This window comes from Pongo pygmaeus, chromosome 3 (assembly GCF_028885625.2).
Source record: "Pongo pygmaeus isolate AG05252 chromosome 3, NHGRI_mPonPyg2-v2.0_pri, whole genome shotgun sequence".
Lineage (NCBI taxonomy): Eukaryota > Metazoa > Chordata > Mammalia > Primates > Hominidae > Pongo > Pongo pygmaeus.
Window position 1 is genome coordinate 83,942,866 of NC_072376.2, and position 19,115 is coordinate 83,961,980.

Here is a 19,115-nt window from a genome sequence, read left to right on the forward strand (position 1 = left end):
CAATCACAAAACTCAGCACCAAAGGGAAGATGGGCTGTCTCGGATGACAGTCAAGTTACCAGAATTTGTTCAGGTTGCTGTAGAAGAGGTGTTTCCACAGAGTAGGGGGTTAGATTAGAGTCATTTCTGATACTTAGGTCCTAAAGTTCTATTTATGATGAAAGCACTCACTGATTAGCATATTCCTTTGGATCTTTCCTGAACGCCTCACAGATTTCATCATTTGTGGGTTCCACGTAGGTAGGGAATTCCTGTGGCTGGTGCTTCAGAGCAGCCATGCAGAGCTTTCGTTCCAGGCCCTCTTTGGTGCAGCACTCAGCAGTGCCTGGGTGAACGGGGAATGGAGAGTTACTTTCACAGGACTTGGCAGACAGTGCTGAGGTCTGGAGGAGAAGGAAAAAGGAAACTCATATATATATGTAAATTTCCAGGCTCTTAGACCTCCATTTAATATAATATCTTAGCCTATAATTAGAAAATTCTCATTTATAACTATGTATTCATGCCAAGGGCTCCATGAGGTGATTTTTTAACATGACAAGTTGTATGATTATCGGCAAGTATGACTCCTCAGAGTAGAACAAAAATAGAACTTCGAATAACAAATGGACAGTGTTTATCTGATTAGAGCCATTAGAATTGTATTCTCTAGCCTAGTGTTCCTCCATGGGGATATTAACATCTCTGAGGATGAGAGGGTCATTTGAAAAAGCTCCACTGGTGATTCTGTCATCATCTCCCACCTGCTTTCTGCTGCAAATGCCCCAATAAGAGTGAGGAGGACCTCCCTCTGTTTATTAAATGAGCTCTCCTTCCCTCCCTTTGTGAAATGAGTAGACTCTTGGTTGCTGGTTCCTTTAACTTTCTACATTGTTTGCATTCTCTTACCTAACGATTCTTGAACCTGCTTTTGCATCAGAATTACTCATAGAGTGCATAAAATAAAAAACGCTTTGGTTGCACAACACACAAATTCTGTTTCAGTAGGTCAAAAATAGGGCCTGAAAATCTGTTTTTCCCAAGCTCCAAGATTTATATGCAGGTGCAGTGTAGGTTGAAAACCACTGATGTGCCTGCATTTACTGCTTCAACAATGATACACTGATACCTGTGAGCAGACTAAGCACCATCAAAAACAATCGTAGCATCAAAATGTTCTTTTTGGAAAAATTTCATATTTGAAATTAAAATCTAAAATAGAGTCACCATAGAGGAAAAAAGAATAGAAATAGTCATCATGGAAAAAATTACTTTGGGATTTATATGGGAAACAGTACTTTGACGTTCTTATACTTAATTTACAAGTTAGTCATCTTTTTAAGGTAAAATTTCTAAAAATCTTTTCTACCAGTGAAGAATGGCAACGTGATGAATTACTTATGTAAACTAACTTCTCACAGTCTTCCATACCATCCTTTCATCAGATTCGGAGAACTTAAAAATTAGACTCTTTTTCATCTTATCTCTCTTTTCAAGTCCATCTTTTTCCTTTCCATTCATTTCCCTGGCAACCCTTCTTTTTGCCTTTTTAAAGTTATCTTCTTTCAAGTAAAAAAAGTTGACAAAATGTCAGAACACTTTTCAAAGATGTTTTGAACAAGCAGGAGAAAGAGAAATATATCATGCAAAAAATATCAGTGTCATATCTGTTTTCTTATGCTCCAGGATTGTAGAGACAGATCATGTCTCTGATCAAGGGATGTATTAGCAAATATATGAAATAAAATAAAAATGTGCTCTGTTATGTTGATGATTTGATGCTTTCTTATTTTAAGGTGGTACAGAGTTCAGGTTGAAATAAAATATATTTATGAACTTGGTGGAAGAAAACGATTATAAAATTCTGAAAAAATAGATAAGGGACAGGTAAAGCAATTAATGGGTAAGAATATTCATTGTGTAGAATCTATTCTAATCAGATCTTTGGAGCATTGTTTCTGTATGATATCTGCTGAAGGCTTGAACAGTGAGACAAATCTGTCTGTAAAAGCCTTTATCAAAATGCATCTAAATGTCATTTGCATCAGGCCTGATGACTGCATTAATAAATTGCTGAAACTCCTTAGATTTAACCCTTTTCAGCTACTGTCTGAACATGTCATTTCAGCATTTTAATTTTTGCATAAGTGCTATAGGGGAGAAACCTAGAATTTAGTTATGTGCATACAGGGCAACTTTTGAATCCTTCTCCCAAATTTGAAACCAACACTAAATTATTCTGGAGCACTTGGTACCAGTCATGGCATGATGATAAAAGAGGATAAAGCTATGATCAGGTTTTTAAGCTATACATAATGTTTTAGGATTCTTTCAAGAGGTTCATGAGCTTATATATATATATATATATATATATAATTATATAATATATAAAATGTATATATACATATATATTTAATTTCAATAGTTTTGGGGGAACAAAACTGTTTTGTTTTTGGTTACATGGCTAAGTTCTTTAGGGGTGATTTCTGAGATTCTGGTGTACCTATCACCGGAGCCATGTACAGTGTACCTAATGTATAGTTTTTTATCCCTCACCCCCTTCACCCTTCTCTCCAAGTTCCCAAAGTCCATTGTATCCTTCTTATGCCTTTAAATCCTCATAGCTTAGCTCCCACTTATGAGTGAGAACATATGATATTTGGGTTTTCATTCCTGAGTTACTTCACTTAGAATAATGATCCATGGGCTGATATTTGAGAAGATCAAATGTAAGGTGATAAAAACTTAGGTTTTAGAGTCATATCTGGATTTATATTTTATAATGGCTTCTTGCTAGCAATGTATATTTAATAAATCACTAAATTACTCTATGATCCAGTTTTCTCATTTGAACCTTGTAGGAATAATGGGTAATATTGACTCATTATGTTAGAATAAACCAGGCTGTAAAGACAACAGGCTTCATATTTCCCCCAAACTAGGAGTAAATGGAGTTGCTGTCTAAAATTTTTTCAACACATGGTATAAAGGCCTATTTTGGCTTCCTTCTCTGAGCTGCCACAGAGACGGCCAGCCACAGAAACCTACCCTGGTGTCATAGCAGTCAGGGTCAGCCCCTTCCACACAGCAGGCTTCGGTCAAGGAGACAACTTCCTTCACAAGTTGGCTGACCTGTTCAAACGTGCCACTGGGAAATTTTCTACTGTACAGGACTAGTGACCTGAGGGGAAAATAAGACAATATATCAATTAGAACTGGAAGTTTTTTTTTTTTTTTGAGACGGAGTCTTGCTCTGTCGCCCAGGCTGGAGTGCAGTGGTGTGATCTCAGCTCACTGCACTCTCCGCCTCCCAGGTTCAAGCAATTCTCCTGCCTCAGCCTCCCGAGTAGCTGGGACTACAGGTGCGCACCACTACGCCCGGCTAATTTTTGTATTTTTAGTAGAGACAGGGTTTCATCATGTTGGCCAGGATGGTCTAGATCTTTGGACTTCGTGATCCACCCTCCTTGTCCTCCCAAAGTGCTGGGATTACAGGCATGAACCACCGTGCCCAGCCAGAACTGAAACTTTCTTTTTACATTTTGGCACATTAAAATATGAAACCTGTTCAATGTTTAAATGAAATATTATACACATTTACTTCTTTATGTGGCTAATGAAAAAAATGAGGTTTAATTTAAAAAGCAGTTTTTGTTCTAGGCAAATTTATCTTGGAAAGCAGTAGAAATTGAACTTAGGGCTTCCATCAAACCAGTCTGGTGTTGTCCTCCTTAAGCCTCCCCAAATGTACTTGCTCTGTACCTCATTGCCTTGGTTTCCCAGATTCCTAGAATGTACAATTGCATTTTAATGACCTTAGAAAGCTATGCTTTACGTATTATCTTTGAAGTCATTCATAAACTTACTGGTGACAAATTCTTAGACTGTGGTAACCAGAGGTCATCTGGAATCTCTGGATGTCCTTAATTTGCTTGACTCCTGTGCCTGCCTTGGGCCTGGGGCTCTGTCCTCTTACTCTTGGCAAGGATTAAGGATTAACCTCCATGCTGAGTCAAAGTTACCTCACACTCAGTTTTGTTCAAGATCAAATCACCAAGAGAGTGACTGGCTACTGCACACTTACAGAGATGTGAAGTCCTCCTTTCCCAGATGGGAGAATTCCTTGCAGACTTTATTCTTTTCATAATCCCGGCCTAGGAGGCAGAAATAGAAAAATTTGTATGTGTCCCCTTTTGACGAATATTATGTTACATGTACATGTATAAAGTGATCTTCCACATGGCCTACAATGAAAGTCATATTTTCTCAACGTCTATATGCAATTTCATATTTTGGGGGCCTTTCTAGCTCTTCTGTCATAACAGGCCACAATTTTATGACATTCTGTTATATTTTAGTCACCAGCAGAACAAAAGGAGAGTAAACTAATACTGAACGTAGGTGACTCAAATGATACATGTCAACTAGTGAGTCAGAAGCTATTGATATGGCAACTGTTAGGTCCTATCTTTATAATGATACCCAAATAAGAATTTTTCTCCTTCCCTCCTTCCTTCCCACCCTGCTTCCTCCCTTCCTTCTTTTATTGTCTCAGTTTTACCTAAGGCCTGAAAAGAAAAACAGAACAACAAATAATTGGAGACTGTCTCCACTCCAAGGTGAGGGGCTGGCGCCACTAATGCAGGACTTTAAAAGAGGTACAGGAGAGTTAGTGCTGCCACCCATGCTCGGCTACTCGGCTCCTGGCTGTCTAACAGAAGGCTAGGAATTCAGCTGGGGACAAGGTGGAAATCAGGCAAAGAATATTTTAGACAAAGTGTGGTGAGTCTGGGGAATGGTGGGAAGTGTTTCCTTTCACTTTCATATAGTGACGAGGGCTTCAAGAAACCACTCAGTGCTTGACAGGGAGCTCTTGGAGTTTGGGGTGTAATGGACAGGTGTCTGATTCAGGCTGGAGAAATCTAGAGGGTAATGGGCTTGCTAAGTGGCCTGGAAAACAAAGCAGAGGACTGGGTGGGAAGCTGTCATGTGACCTGCAGACCTGATGTAGCTCAAGCAAGACAGTGAGCTGGCCAGGAGTTGTCTTAAATATATTTCCCCCAGTCCCAGCTCTACCCCCAACAAAGCGCTATCTACAGAGCAGTGGACTGCCAACAGTTGGGTCTCTGTGTGGAGGTAGGCAATTTGAAAACCAGGGGCCCAGAGGGGAGTCTTGAGGTGTCAGCCGCATATGAGAGATCTCCAGGAATAACAAGGGAGAGGGATCACCGAAGAACACAGTAAGAGAAAACAGCAGCTTTGCACATCTTGGTAACCAGAGGAGACAACCTTGGCTCACCATGCTGCCCATTGAATTTTTTGTCCATTGAGTTGAGTTTTTCCTGCTGCTATCTCTCTTACTAGCATCTCCTTTCCTGTGTTAGCCGTGGAGGAGCTAGAAGCAGCCTAGAGAGTAAGAGGAAGGAGGAAAAGAGAATAGGCAAAGGAGGCAAGAGGCAGGTATCTGTGTCTCCCTTTCCCACCATAGGCAACAGAACTGAAACAGGCCTGAATGGGGGAGTAGCTTCAACTTTCAATGAATGAAAATATTTTTGACTATTAAATGTAACTAGCCATTCTCATGATGAAATGACATTGGTATTTGAGAAAAAACAGAAAAATCACAGTACCTGCTCTTGAGTTCATTCACGCTACAGGGAAGAGCTAGTTACTAATCATGAGACCCTCTTGTTTAACATGTCTATCACATATGTAATAGGGCGGACACATCAAAGTCAGTCAGTGTTCTCCTAACCTGACTCATCATTATGCAAATAAGCCCAGGAAATTTCCCTCCTGTGATGTTATATCTTCGGAAAAAGATGTAGGAAGTATATAAATTGCCTACTCTGTTTTAAGTGGCTTTAACTTTTAGTGGTTTATCCTTCTCACTTTAAAGGTTAGGAAAGTCATCTCAGGTGATATGATGGTAACTGCTGTCAGGCTTTAATCCCAAAGATTTCCTCTCCTCTCTAACAGTTACAATTTTATGGAAGACAGTGTAAACATATGCCTGGGTGGAAATTTCTATTTGATGGCTTGCAGTGGAGGTGGTGGTGATTAGATACAGTCTTGAAAGGGTTGTATTCTTTTTTTTTAAAATATTCTCTTTAGGACTCATCAGATTAATGTCACCTGTTTAATGTCAGATTGCCTGTAGAGGAAGCAGTCACAGCATGTACTTTTTTGGATGGATACCCCCCAAAATATTTTTGAGGTGAGAAAAGTCAGATTTGATAATTGTGAGAAAAAGACATTCTTCAGCAGCACTTTTTAACAAGAGACCTACTCAAACACCCTCAAAACCACACAGAAGGTGGAAAAGAACCCACATACCTGAATCCTGAATCTGATGTTATTCTGGCAACTAGGACAAGGCAGTAGAGTTGATAAAGCTAATTGTCAGTGGAACCAAAAAAGCCACTTGCAACAAACCTCTGTTATGTCTGAGAACCTTTACATCTCGTACATTTTCTGAAATGTATTGATTAGTTTACAAGGCTGGATATTGTGACATGTTCAAAAGGTTAAGCAAGGCAGAAAACTTTCATTAATCATTAATGGTATTTTATGGAATTGAAGACTAGAACACAGAGAAGAATAATTAGGGCTAGAATTGTCCTCATGTGGTGATGAGCTGTACTTACGATGTCAAGAGTTGTTTTAGTTTGCTCCTAAAGCAGAGCTAGGAGAAATGGCTGGCAGTTATATGGCAGTAGATTCTAGTAAGAAATCTTTATTCCAACTGTGTCTATTTTATAACTGAAATGAAAGCAGCCTTTTGAAGAGGTGAGTTTGTTTTATCATTGTAAATATCAAAATAGATTTAAATAACCATATATTGTAAAGATCCCTGAATTTAGTACAATGTATCCTCATCATCTATAAGATCTCTTGCTGGGGATTATAATCTAGTCTCTTTTAAAAATAGCGAGAGATTATAAGGAATATTTTTTCCCAAGGCTTACTGTATTTTAAGACATACACAAAATAGCCCTAATAAGAACTTCTTTTCCTTATAATAAATAGGAGGTAAGTTTGTTTAAATTCCCCCCTACAAAATGGAAGAGGTTATTTTTATTAGTACTTCTCTTGTGACCATTCAATAACATGCAAAGTGAAATCCTGTACTCAGATGGGGTACCCCCAATGAGCATTTTGAGAAATATTTTGTTTCTAACCTTCCAGATTCTGATTTCTCATTTCACTAAAAATGTAAAGTTTCATTTCATATATGATGGCAATGTGAGTGTGCATGTGAAGGTAGTATAACTGGGCACTGCATGCTATGCCATTAAATAGTTTGAATTTAATTAACTATTTGTGTTTGCACACAGCACTTTAGAATTCATGGGCATTATATACTGCTTTAGTTAGAATGCGAACTGATGAGAGAAAAGTGGGAAACTAGATGGACTGAATAAGGCTTAAAGTGGTTTTGAAACTATTTTTGCTGGAACATTCAGCCTTGGGCATAACAGGAAGCAAGGGAGGAAGCTCAACAGGAATATTGAGAAAGCTCAGAATTAAAATATAAAAATAACCTGTAGAGGAAGCTGTTGCACCATGATCTTTCAGGTGAGCTACCCAAAATGTACTTCTGATAAAATAATTTTATAAATTCATTTGCCCGAAGAGAAGATATCTAGCTTACAAGACAAAGCCAATGTATGTCAATCATTGTCTCAATTTTCAAATACAGCAAATAAATACTAAAGTTAATTTGCAATGTGATTATTACTAATTGATTCCCCATTCTGTGGAATACTGCTTAATAAATGTTTTTGGTGTAAAACCAGTTGAGCTCACTCCAATTCATATAGTTAAATCCTGTCTCAAATGAACTGTAAAATTATATGCTCTGTTTTCAAATGTACCATTTGGTTATAAAGAAGGTGATTTGGACTTTGATATGGCCCTAGTAAATATTGGCATAATCTTAGTGACTCTGATGAAATCACTTTCACATGAAGTGACCCCCCACAGTACTAAGTGTTTACAAATTTCCCTAACAGAATTTTTGCTTTCTGCGATAGCATGTTCCACTTTTTATCTATATTGTGAAACATTCTGGTAAGTCTTGTTTAATTCTGAACTTTTGAAAGCCAGTGTGATTTATTTTCAGGAAATCTTTGCTGCTTCAGTCACCTTACCTCTGCCAACAGAGTTGGCAATATTCATTCATACACGTAACAGATATTTTTTGAGGCTTACTTTGTGCCAGGCATTGGGTTCAGTATTGAATTTGAACATACAATGGAGCCTAAAATAGACACATCCTTGCCCTCATGTAACTTTCGTTGTAATGGGGGTAGCTAATAAGATACTGTTTTGTTACAAAGTTTATTAAAGTAGGTATTTGGATGCCTTCACTATTACTAGTCTTTCACTAAAACCTAATTTGGCTCCCTAGAGCAGTTATTCGTATACCAAGAACATTAATGGATCCTAAATATCATTGACATAAATAAGTGCTCATACAGGATGCTAGGAACTATCTCAAGTTACTGTTTTCCTATTGTGTTCTGGAGAATCATGGGCTTTAACAGCTCTGTTGGGCATTTTATATTTTCACAATTTCATTTCTTTGGCATTTTTATTTCTATTCTGCACTGACAGACTCATCCATGTCAGAAAAGCTCAGTATATTTGTTAGTATTTTTTAAAATAAATTTATCTTTTAAGAATATGGTTTGCAGTGTTTATTCAAACTAGTCAGGCATGATATTGTTGATTTCACAGTAGTGAATTGACTTAAATAGTAAACATTATTGAGCTGGTTTAGGAAGCTGATCTGGTTATAAGAGATTTCTATATCACTAAAAATATTGCCAATGAAAAAGTTTGAGCTTGAGTCAATGAAAAGAAATTCAACCCTTTTAATACTAAACCCAGAGACCCACATGACATCTATAGATAAACTAATCTAGAAGTTAACTGTACCTCTTAGGATGATATCAGTGCAACAAATTGAGCGTCCTTTCAGACTTTGAAAATTCAAACACAAACGAAAACAGCAAAAGATATATAGTCAATGGGTTAATTACTCAGAAACTGCAACTGCAATAGGAGACAGCATCACAGACTCACTCAAACTAATGTCCTTGGGTTCACCTCGGGTGGTAGCCTGTCCTTTGTGACACTTACCAAAGTCCTAGAGGAAGCATTTTTCCTCCATGCATCTCATCCCACCTCTCTTTCCTTTTGTGGGTTGGTTACCTCCTCATCTGTAATTGCTTTTGTAGGGGTAAAGATAGAGGAGGAGGTTTGCCTCTTCCACTTTTGGGATGGGTAAAGGTGATATCCCCTGCATTTAATTTGGAAGCTTAGAATACACTGAAGCACTTAGGTTCTACAGCAATATAAGTATAAATAATAATAATATCATGATAACAATTAAAATTTGAGTGCCAACAATTTGGTGGTACTGTTCTAAATATTTGATGTGTATTACCTGCTTTAATCTTCACAAAAATTTTATGAGGTTTGTGGTTCTCACAGTTTACATCCCGTGTTTACTACCTATTTTTATGCATCATTTTAAGAACTTCATCTCGTATTTAAATTAGTTCTATGAAAAATTGTACTTTAACTTCTAAATAACATATAACTTTTTGAGCATATTTTGTCCATGAGTTAGAGAATTACTCTATTGAAATTTAGTGATATTCTTTTTATGGTATCGAAAGATTCATTATTATTCATGCCTGTCTAAAAATCTTTATCTTTGACTATCAGTCCTGGAAATAAGTCATTCTTATTCTTCATCTTCTCCCCGGCCCCTTTTTTTTTTTTAAAATAAAAAAGCTTGCAGGGTTTGGCACAGGAAAATAGAAAGGTAAGCAGATTGGTCAAAAGACTCAGGCGCTTTGGTCTTAGTAGTGACAGAGACTTGAAGTAATACTCACTAGACGTTTGCTAATAGATCTTATAAAGGAGGCATATACTAATATTTCCTTTAAGCAAAATTGTCTTTATTTTCCATGAAAGTTCTTTCAGGGCAAAGATCATGTCTAAATTTTCAGGTCCTGGATGCCTGGCACAATTCTGGACATTCGCATAAAAGTCACTTCATTAAGCAAGTATTATAAAATCTGAAGAAAGTATCATTCAACAAGGGATGGCACAGTCATAGTTCCACATGACACTCCTTTGATAAGGTGATATAAACAGTAAGTGGTGGTGATTCTGCCTCCCTGGCTAGCCATGTATGATCTATCTCAATTAAAACTTGAGAAAACATCAACTCAAAATGGATTAAAGGCTTAAATGTAAGACCTGAAGCTGTTAAACTAATACAAGAAAACATAGGGGAAAAGCTCTATGATGTTGGTCTAGGCAATGAGTTTTTTGGACATGACCCTGAAATCACAGGCAACAAAAGCAAAAATAGACAAATGGGATTGCATCATACTAAAAGGCTACTGCACAGCAAAGGAAAAATTAACAAAGTGAAGAGACAACCCACAGAGTGGGAGAAAATATTTGCAAACCACATATCTGATAACAGGTTAATATACAAAATATGTAAGGAACACAAACAACTCGATAACAAGAAAACCAATAACCCATTTAAAACATTAGCAAAGAACCCAAACAGACATTTCTCAGAAGAAAACATACAAATGGCCAACAGGTTTATAAAAAATGTTCAGCATCAGGAATCATTAAGGAGATGCAAATTAAAACCACAATGAGATATCACCTCACACCTGTTAGAGTGGCTATTGCCAGAAAGATTGAAAGATAAGCATTGGCAAGAATGTGGAGAAAAGGGAACTCTTTTCCACTGTTGGTGGAAATATACATTAGTACAGACATTATGGAAAACAGTATGGATGTTTCTCAAGAAACTAAAAATAGAACTACTGTATGATTGAACAATACCACTTCTGGGTATATATCCAAAGAAATATAAGTTAATAGGTTGAAGGGATGTCTGCCCTCCCATGTTTACTGTAGCATTATTCACAGCTACTGAGATGCTGAAACAACCTAAGTGTCCATCAACAGGTTAATGGATAAAGAAAATGTGATGTATTTACACAGTTGAATACTATTCAGCCTTAAAAAGAGAAGGAAGGGAATTCTGTCATTTGTGACAACATGGGTGATCTTGGAGAACATTATGTTAAGTAAAATAAGCCAGGTACAGAAAGAAAAATAGTACATTATATCATATATGGAATCTGAAAAAGTCAAACTCACAGAAGAGTAAAATGATGGTTACTAGAGGCTGCAGGGAGAAGAGGAAGGAGGGAATGAGGAGCTGCTGGGAAAATAGTGCAAAATTTCAGTTAGATGGGAGGAATGTTTTGAGATCTATTTTGCGTCAGGGTGACTATAGTTAATCATGTATTTTATATTTCAAAATAACTTGAGTAAATTTCAAATGCCTCAGAAAAAATGATAAGCAGTGAGATGGCAGAGGAGTTCATTGATGATTTTATCATTCCCCATTACATATAGATATCAAACTATTCCATTGTGCCCCAGAAATGTATATAATTATAATTTGCCAATTAAAAAACAGTACATTTTAAACCAGAAAACACTGTACATGGGTGATTTCCTTTCACTGTTTCCTAACAAAATACACATCTTAATGACTACTGAAGTTATGCTGTATAAACCGAAATCAAATTATGCAATCTAATGGAGAGGATATATTGGACGTGTATCATTATTTATGTCTCTGTCATCACACATGTTTTTGTCAAACAGATCCCCCGAGTCATTTAAATGCATTTTAAGTCCAACAGATTGCATTATCTTGTATAGGAAAATTTCTATTTCAAAGATTAGTAATTTATGTTTTTAAAATTGTAAAAAGTAGATATTTGTATATTAATTTTTAGTATGGCCAAAAGAGTTTTATGGTGCTTGTCTGCTATAGTGATGTGTTAGCAAGATTTTTTTTCATGAATGGAATATAATTTTCTAATTTTCTTATTAAATCCCAGTATAAAACTGAAGGCTTATTATTGGACACTTGTAAGAACTGTAATTTAAATGGGAAATTTCACTATCAAGTACTCAATGCTATTTTGTGTTAACCATTGTGATATACATTGCTTTAAACGCTTTTATAGCACTTCATTTGTCTTAGTAAGGCTAAAGAGAGCCTTTTAAACAAATAAATTAATAATGAGCTTTGCAGTATCATGTAGATGGAAAATGGAATGCCAATGTTTTCTACAGGATATATACTAGATATTACATTCCAATTGCCACAGGATATAATTCCTTAGACATATTTGCTAAGAAAACTTAAAAGGAACACTCACTTCAATGTTAGCCTAGTCAACAATCCAACCATGTATTTTGTTATGTATATTTTTAAAAATCTAGTATGTAATTGTCAAATAAAAGTATTTTCATTTTAAAACCAATTATTACCTAACATTTGCAGCAGAACTGATAATATCAAAATAACAAATTTACTTTCGTGTAGTAAAATTTGAAGACTGAAATGTGTTATTCTAAGACTGTGCTCTTGCTATTGTATTTTTTAATGGATGACAATATCACAGTTATTTCCATATAAAAATATTTTCACTCATAAATGGGAGTTGAACAGTGAGAACACATGGACACAGGGAGGGGAACGTCACACACTGGGGCCTGTCGGGGGGTTGTGGGCTAGGGGAGGAATAGCATTAGGAGAAACACCTACTGTAGATGGTGGGTTGATGGGTGGAGCAAACCACCATGGAACATGTATACCTATGTAACAAACCTGCAGGTTCTGCACGTGTATCCCAGAACTTAAAGTTTATATAAAAAAAAAAAAATAAAACTCACATAGGAATTCAGCTGCATCAGCAGATATGAATGTGAAAGATATGTATAACTACATAACACTCCTTGTATATTCCAATAAATCTTTCTAAATCAGCTTTCAAAAAAAGTTATGTAAGTTTCACTTCTCTAGGATGAAAAACACAATTTGTTAAATGTAAACATATTTAAACAATTCGTATATGATTTCATTTATAGAGAATAAAAATGGCTGGTAACTAATTATTTTGCCTATTTTAAATGTAAAGATACAATCATTTGTTAATATTATTTTCTTTAGGTAGTGTTAAACCTCAAGTTACTACTTTACCATGACACCCAGGTTAGCAAACCCAAATGCTCATAGGATCTAGGAACCACACAACTTACATTTGATCCAAGGGAAGAAAGCATTAAATGCCCAGTGGTGAAAACTGAGGGTTTAGTCCAAAAGGAGGAGTGACAATTCACCTCCAGTTCATCATTGCCATGTGAAAATTTGGTCCTTATTACCACACATTCCTGTGTTTCCAGATAAGCTAGAAATCTAGATTTTTATGTGGAATCTCCAGGTTTTAAAATGTTGACAAGTTAAATGAGACTTTAAAGACAGACTTAAAGAAACTTCGTTGGCCCAAACCATGAGGGCCAAAGAAAACATCCATAGGAGGCTGTATTTTATCATGATTTAAGATAGAGGCTTTGGATACAGACCACCTGGATTTGAATTCCTGCTACCCTGGGTAATAGTGAGACCGCTGGCAAGTTGCTTATCCTCTCTGTTCTTCCTCAGTTTTATTTGTAAAATGAAGATAATTGTATCCTCAGGAAACAGAATATTGCTGTCAGTTATTATTATTATTATTATTAGGTAAATCCAGTTAGTTCGTGATCATTGTTATACATATGAGTATATATATATGTACATATCTATCTACACACACACACACACACACACACAAACACACACAGACACATCAGCTATCTCCTGGGAGCATGGCATCATATGAAAGAAAACTCTAAAGCCACCAATCTTTAAGGAATCTGAGTCTGATGGTAGATGTACATATCAAAAATCCCAATTTTGTAATATTACACAATAATTTTTTGAACACCTACTAAATGCCAAGTAATGTTCTATAAATGGGAATTACAGGAAATAACAAAAGTTCTTAATTTCACAAAGCTTACATTCTACATTTGTTACAATAAGCAAATGAACAACCAGTGATAAGGTAAGGTACTAGGTGCTAAGAAGAAAAAATAAATCCAAATAAGGGGATAGAAGATAATGGACTGGTAGGTGTTATTTGTGGTAGGTTGGCTAGGGAAGCCCCCTCTATAAATAGACTTGGAGTAGATGCCTGAAGAAGGTGAGGAAAGGAGCTATGAGAATATCTGGACAATCAATGTTCTAGGAATAGAGAAGAACTAATGCAAAGCCCTGGGGTGCAAAGGACTTAGAGTATGAGATAATGTGGAGGCCAGTGTGGTCAGATCAGAATGAATGAGAAAAATAGGAGAGAGAGAGAGAAGAAACAATGGGTAGAATGAAGAAGTTAGGTGGCCAAAAATCTTGGGGAAGGGCATCATCAATTCCTTTTAGAGGTTTCTTCATTTTCTCCTATCCTAAATAGATTAAGCTGGTGGTGTTTTTCAGAGTGTGCACACTTCTCCTTATATTACATAATGGTTACTGCATATGTGGCATTGCACCTGATATCAGTAAGATGAAACATTGCTATTGATTTTCAGGGAGGTTAACATTGCTCTCAATGATGAGAGCTGTATGACTTCAGCTGTTGTGTAGGGCTGTTTTGACAGGGAAGGAAGAGAAGGAAAAGTGTAGCTCACCAACCAACCCAAAGGGAACTTTCTTCTTGCACTTTTATATCATGTTTAATAAAAAAAAATGCTGTGAATGAAATGCTTAAAGCAAAAAGGAAAATGTTCATAATAAAAACCTGTTTTTGCCAACAGCTCTTATCAACTGCAGTGGTTTATTTCCTGTTGGCATGATTACCTTAATAATTTTGTAGCTGTGTCACGACCCGCTGATCTTTGACAAACCTGACAAAAACAAGAAATGGAGAAAGGATTCCCTATTTAATAAATGGTGCTGGGAAAACTGGCTAGCCATATGTAGAAAGCTGAAACTGGATCCCTTCCTTACACCTTATACAAAAATTAATTCAAGATGGATTAAAGACTTAAATGTTAGACCTAAAACCATAAAAACCCTAGAAGAAAACCTAGGCAGTACCATTCAGGACATAGGCATGGACAAGGACTTCATGACTAAAACACCAAAAGCAATGGCAACAAAAGCCAAAATTGACAAATGGGATCTAATTAAACTAAAGAGCTTCTGCACGGCAAAAGAAACTACCATCAGAGTGAACAGGCAACCTACAGAATGGGAGAAAATTTTTGCAATCTACCCACCTGACAAAGGGCTAATATCCAGAACCTACAAAGAACTTAAACAAATGTATGAGAAAAAAGCAAACAACCCCATCAAAAAGTGGGCAAAGGATATGAACAGACACTTCTCAAAAGAAGACATTTATGCAGCCAACAGACACATGAAAAAATGCTCATCATCACTGGTCATCAGAGAAATGCAAATCAAAACCACAGTGAGATACCATCTCACACCAGTTAGAATAGCGATGATTAAAAAGTCAGGAAACAACAGATGCTGGAGAGGATGTGGAGACACAGGAACACTTTTACACTGTTGGTTGGAGTGTAAACTTGTTCAACCATTGTGGAAGACAGTGTGACTATTCCTCAAGGATCTAGAACTAGAAATACCATTTGACTCAGCCATCTCATTACTGGGTATATACCCAAAGGATTTTAAATCATGCTACTATAAAGACACATGCACATGTATGTTTATTGTGGCACTATTCACAATAGCAAAGACTTGGAACCAAGACAAATGTGCATCAATGATAGACCGGATTAAGAAAATGTGGCACATATACACCAGGGAATACTATGCAGCCATAAAAAAGGGATGAGTTCATGTCTTTTGCAGGGACGTGGATGAAGCTGGAAACCATCATTCTGAGCAAACTATCACAAGGACAGAAAACCAAACACTACATGTTCTCACTCATAGTTGGGAATTGAACAATGAGAACACTTGGTCACAGGGTGGGGAACATCATAGCCTGGGGCCTGTCATGGGGTGGGGAGCAGGGGGAGGGATAGCATTAGGAGAAATACCTAATGTAAATGATGAGTTAATGGGTGTCAGCAAACCAACATGGCACATATATACATATGTATCAAACCTGCACATTGTGCACATGTTCCCTAGAACTTAAAGTATAACAATAATAAAAAAGAAAACTTGAAAAAAAGAAAAGAAAAAAATGCAAAAAATATTTTGAGTGCTCTGTTAACAGTGAGTAACTTAAAACTGATATTTTTTTGGTGTAGTTTAATTTTAAAAATCAATTTTTATAATGTTTCCTGGTCATTAAGGTAACTTTTCTATCTGCAAGTTAAAAAAAAATAATTTTATAGCTGTGTCACCGGTCTTTGTTACTTGGTTTCTTTGGAAGGGAAGAGGGAAAGGTATGTTGTATATTAGTATTTCATCCATTTCAGTCCTAGGGGAAGAAGCTACTTGTAGGCAACTGGGAAATACTGCCTTGTTGCTTCTCATAGGGTAGCAAAAGTGGACATTTTCTTATGACACTAACCAGATTTAGCAGATTTGGTATGCTCTTTTCTCCAAGATGTACCCAGTGGCTTGGGAACAAGATTCCCAATGCTGTTTGATAGGAGAGGGCTGGCTTAATTGGAACCTGTCCAGTAAAGGTTCATCTGTAACAGTATCCATTTTAGAACCAAGGTTTCCAAAGAACAGTTCCACAGGTATAGACATTGTAGAAAAGGGTCAATATGTTTAGATACTCTGAGTTAAGATTTCTTTCCTGTAGTGTTTCTCAGAACCTTTAGGACAACAAAGGCATGGATTGTGAAACCACCAAGAAGGGATAAAGTATGGCTCATTTCTTAAATATGTTTGGCCACAGAAACTTCTTTTCAAGGTAAGTCTTAAGTGTAATATATTTTGAAACAGGTGCTTAAATATATTTTGAAATATATTTTGAAACAGGTGCTGTGGGTGGTCAGCTCTCTAGAACTATAACAGGCAGAGAAAACTGCAATCCAAACCAATCCCCCACAATACAAGGCTACTCAGAACATAAGAGTTCTCAGAACTCCCTTAATCTGTACACTTTGTAACTTCCTGCCAGGAGAGAACACAGCTAGCTTCTAAGTAAACTGCTGACTTGGTCTTTGGGTCATGATCAGGTATTAGAGAATAGAGAATTGATAGATCAGGACTACTCCCCCCAAATATTGAATGTTAATGCTTACAAGTGTATTATGTATGTCTGAAGATATCATCTGGCATATGGCACATGGGTTATAAGAATGAAGTTTAGATCTTCTAGGGGACTGACTGGAGGTTTTTAGTATCCATTTCATCAGAATCTGAGGACTGCTGAGAATGTTGAAATAGAGATTGCAGAATGCTCTGTTATTCTCCAAAGGACACTTTCGTTCTTTGAGGTGAAGCCAATGTACACCTATTGAGTCAGCAGTCTAAGATGGTGATTCATGCTCCTGGTTATGGCCTCCATATATAATTCCAATTCCTAGCCATTATTGGACCTTCTGTGTTTGAAGATCCTAATCTGAACCTGCTTCAGTAAGATTTTTCAGGATCAGATCTGCCCCAGCAAATCCTTGGCCAAAAGAATAAGACTTAAAGGGATTTCTTGGAACATGGCCTATTCAGAGGTCTTATAAGGGACACAATTTATGTTGCTTTTTTATACCCTATGCTGTCTGGGAAAGACTTTATAGTCTTACCTAAGGACACATAGCTTACTTAAGAATTGATGGGTAAGACGAGTTAAAATAATTTGAATGATGAAAGTAAGATCAAGGAAAAGTAAATGTAAGAAGAAGAATAAGTCAAGAGTAAGGTTATTCATGTTACAGTTAATAACTGATAATTCTTGGGAACACACATTTTATTCCACTGGTAAAATACATTACTATTATGAATAATAGTGTACGAATTAGGTGAGGCTGTTAACTGACAGCACTAAATGAAAACCTTAATTTTACAAAGCAGGATAAATGCAGATGTCCCTTGTGAACATTAAAGAATCAGCCAGAAAAGTAAATTGAAGCTAATGATGAAAAGTTTCCCAGCTGTAGAATTCATAAAGTTGTATACTTCACATAATCTCAGTCTTTATCATGTAAAAAAATTTTTAAACATTGCCCAAAGATGAATACACCATCTGAAGAATAATTTCAATGAAAAATATAACTGAATTATCTTATTTGTGGTTGTGTTTCATAGCTATAGAAACATTTTATGTGAGAGATATTTTTAAAAATACAATGCATTTTCAAATATTGCATGTATAGGATTCCTCTAAGGGGATCAAAGAAATCTCTAAGTTGACGTCATGCATCGTTGGCATGGTATATTACACTCTCAATGGTAATAAATATTTGAAGTCTGAATAAATGCTTAATGGTGGATCACAGTCTTTATTTGCATTATCTTGTAACAATTAGCAAATGTCTACTTTTAAATCATTCCCTCTAGGTCTTGCTTATCAACAAAGGAGGGAGAGATAATTGACAAATTATATCATTCCATTTACTTTCTTTAACAAGATTCTTGTGTTGATTTTTTTTGTCAATTCCAATTCAACATTACATGGCATCATGGAGCTCTGATTAATGCCTCTCTGGTCCTTAACCCTCTCCCCATCATATTCACCAGTTCTTCTGTTTCTTACTTTTTATTTCATTTTTTAAGTGATAATATAAAATTAAACTAGTAAGAATTCCTGTAAATGGTCACAACAAAAGAAATCTTACCTCTCTCTAAAGCATGTCCAAATGCCACAGCAAGCAGTAGTACCAGGACCCTCTTCATTTTTCTACCAGAAAGTCTTGCAGCACCTCCTCTCTCCTGTAGGTGACCATGTAAAAGTGGTAGCCAAAAGTAATTGGTTTCCTTTTTACGAAGACTCCTGACTATGAATTAATCAATTATTAATCTCTACATAGAAGCAAGGGGCTATTATCTTTGGCCCAAAAGAGATAAAATAATATCAATCAAGGTAAATAGACACCCTGGGGATACTGTAGTGGAAAATCTAGGAGATTTTAATCATTAACTTTGTCAAACTGCAAAAGAGCCAAGGTATATAGATTATTTTCCACTGCTGTTCCTCACTGAAGTTTACTTAATATGTTAGTAATGGACACCTTCTCCCCCTGTATAGGGCTATGTGTCT

General features: G+C 36.4%; 1 protein-coding gene across 1 annotated transcript in view; it reads right to left on the reverse strand.

The window, feature by feature from the left end:
• Window positions 1-18,824, reverse strand: part of GC (GC vitamin D binding protein) — a 43,737-nt gene extending 24,913 nt beyond the window's left edge. Inside the window, exons 1-4 of the mRNA XM_054486157.2 lie at window positions 18,694-18,824; window positions 4,064-4,133; window positions 3,028-3,160; window positions 172-383 (exon numbers count right to left, since the gene is read on the reverse strand). Of these exons, the coding sequence (XP_054342132.1) occupies window positions 172-383; window positions 3,028-3,160; window positions 4,064-4,133; window positions 18,694-18,751 (473 nt within the window). The 5' untranslated portion in view covers window positions 18,752-18,824. The remainder of the gene's footprint in view (window positions 1-171; window positions 384-3,027; window positions 3,161-4,063; window positions 4,134-18,693) is intronic.
• Between the last annotated feature and the right edge of the window lie 291 nt (window positions 18,825-19,115).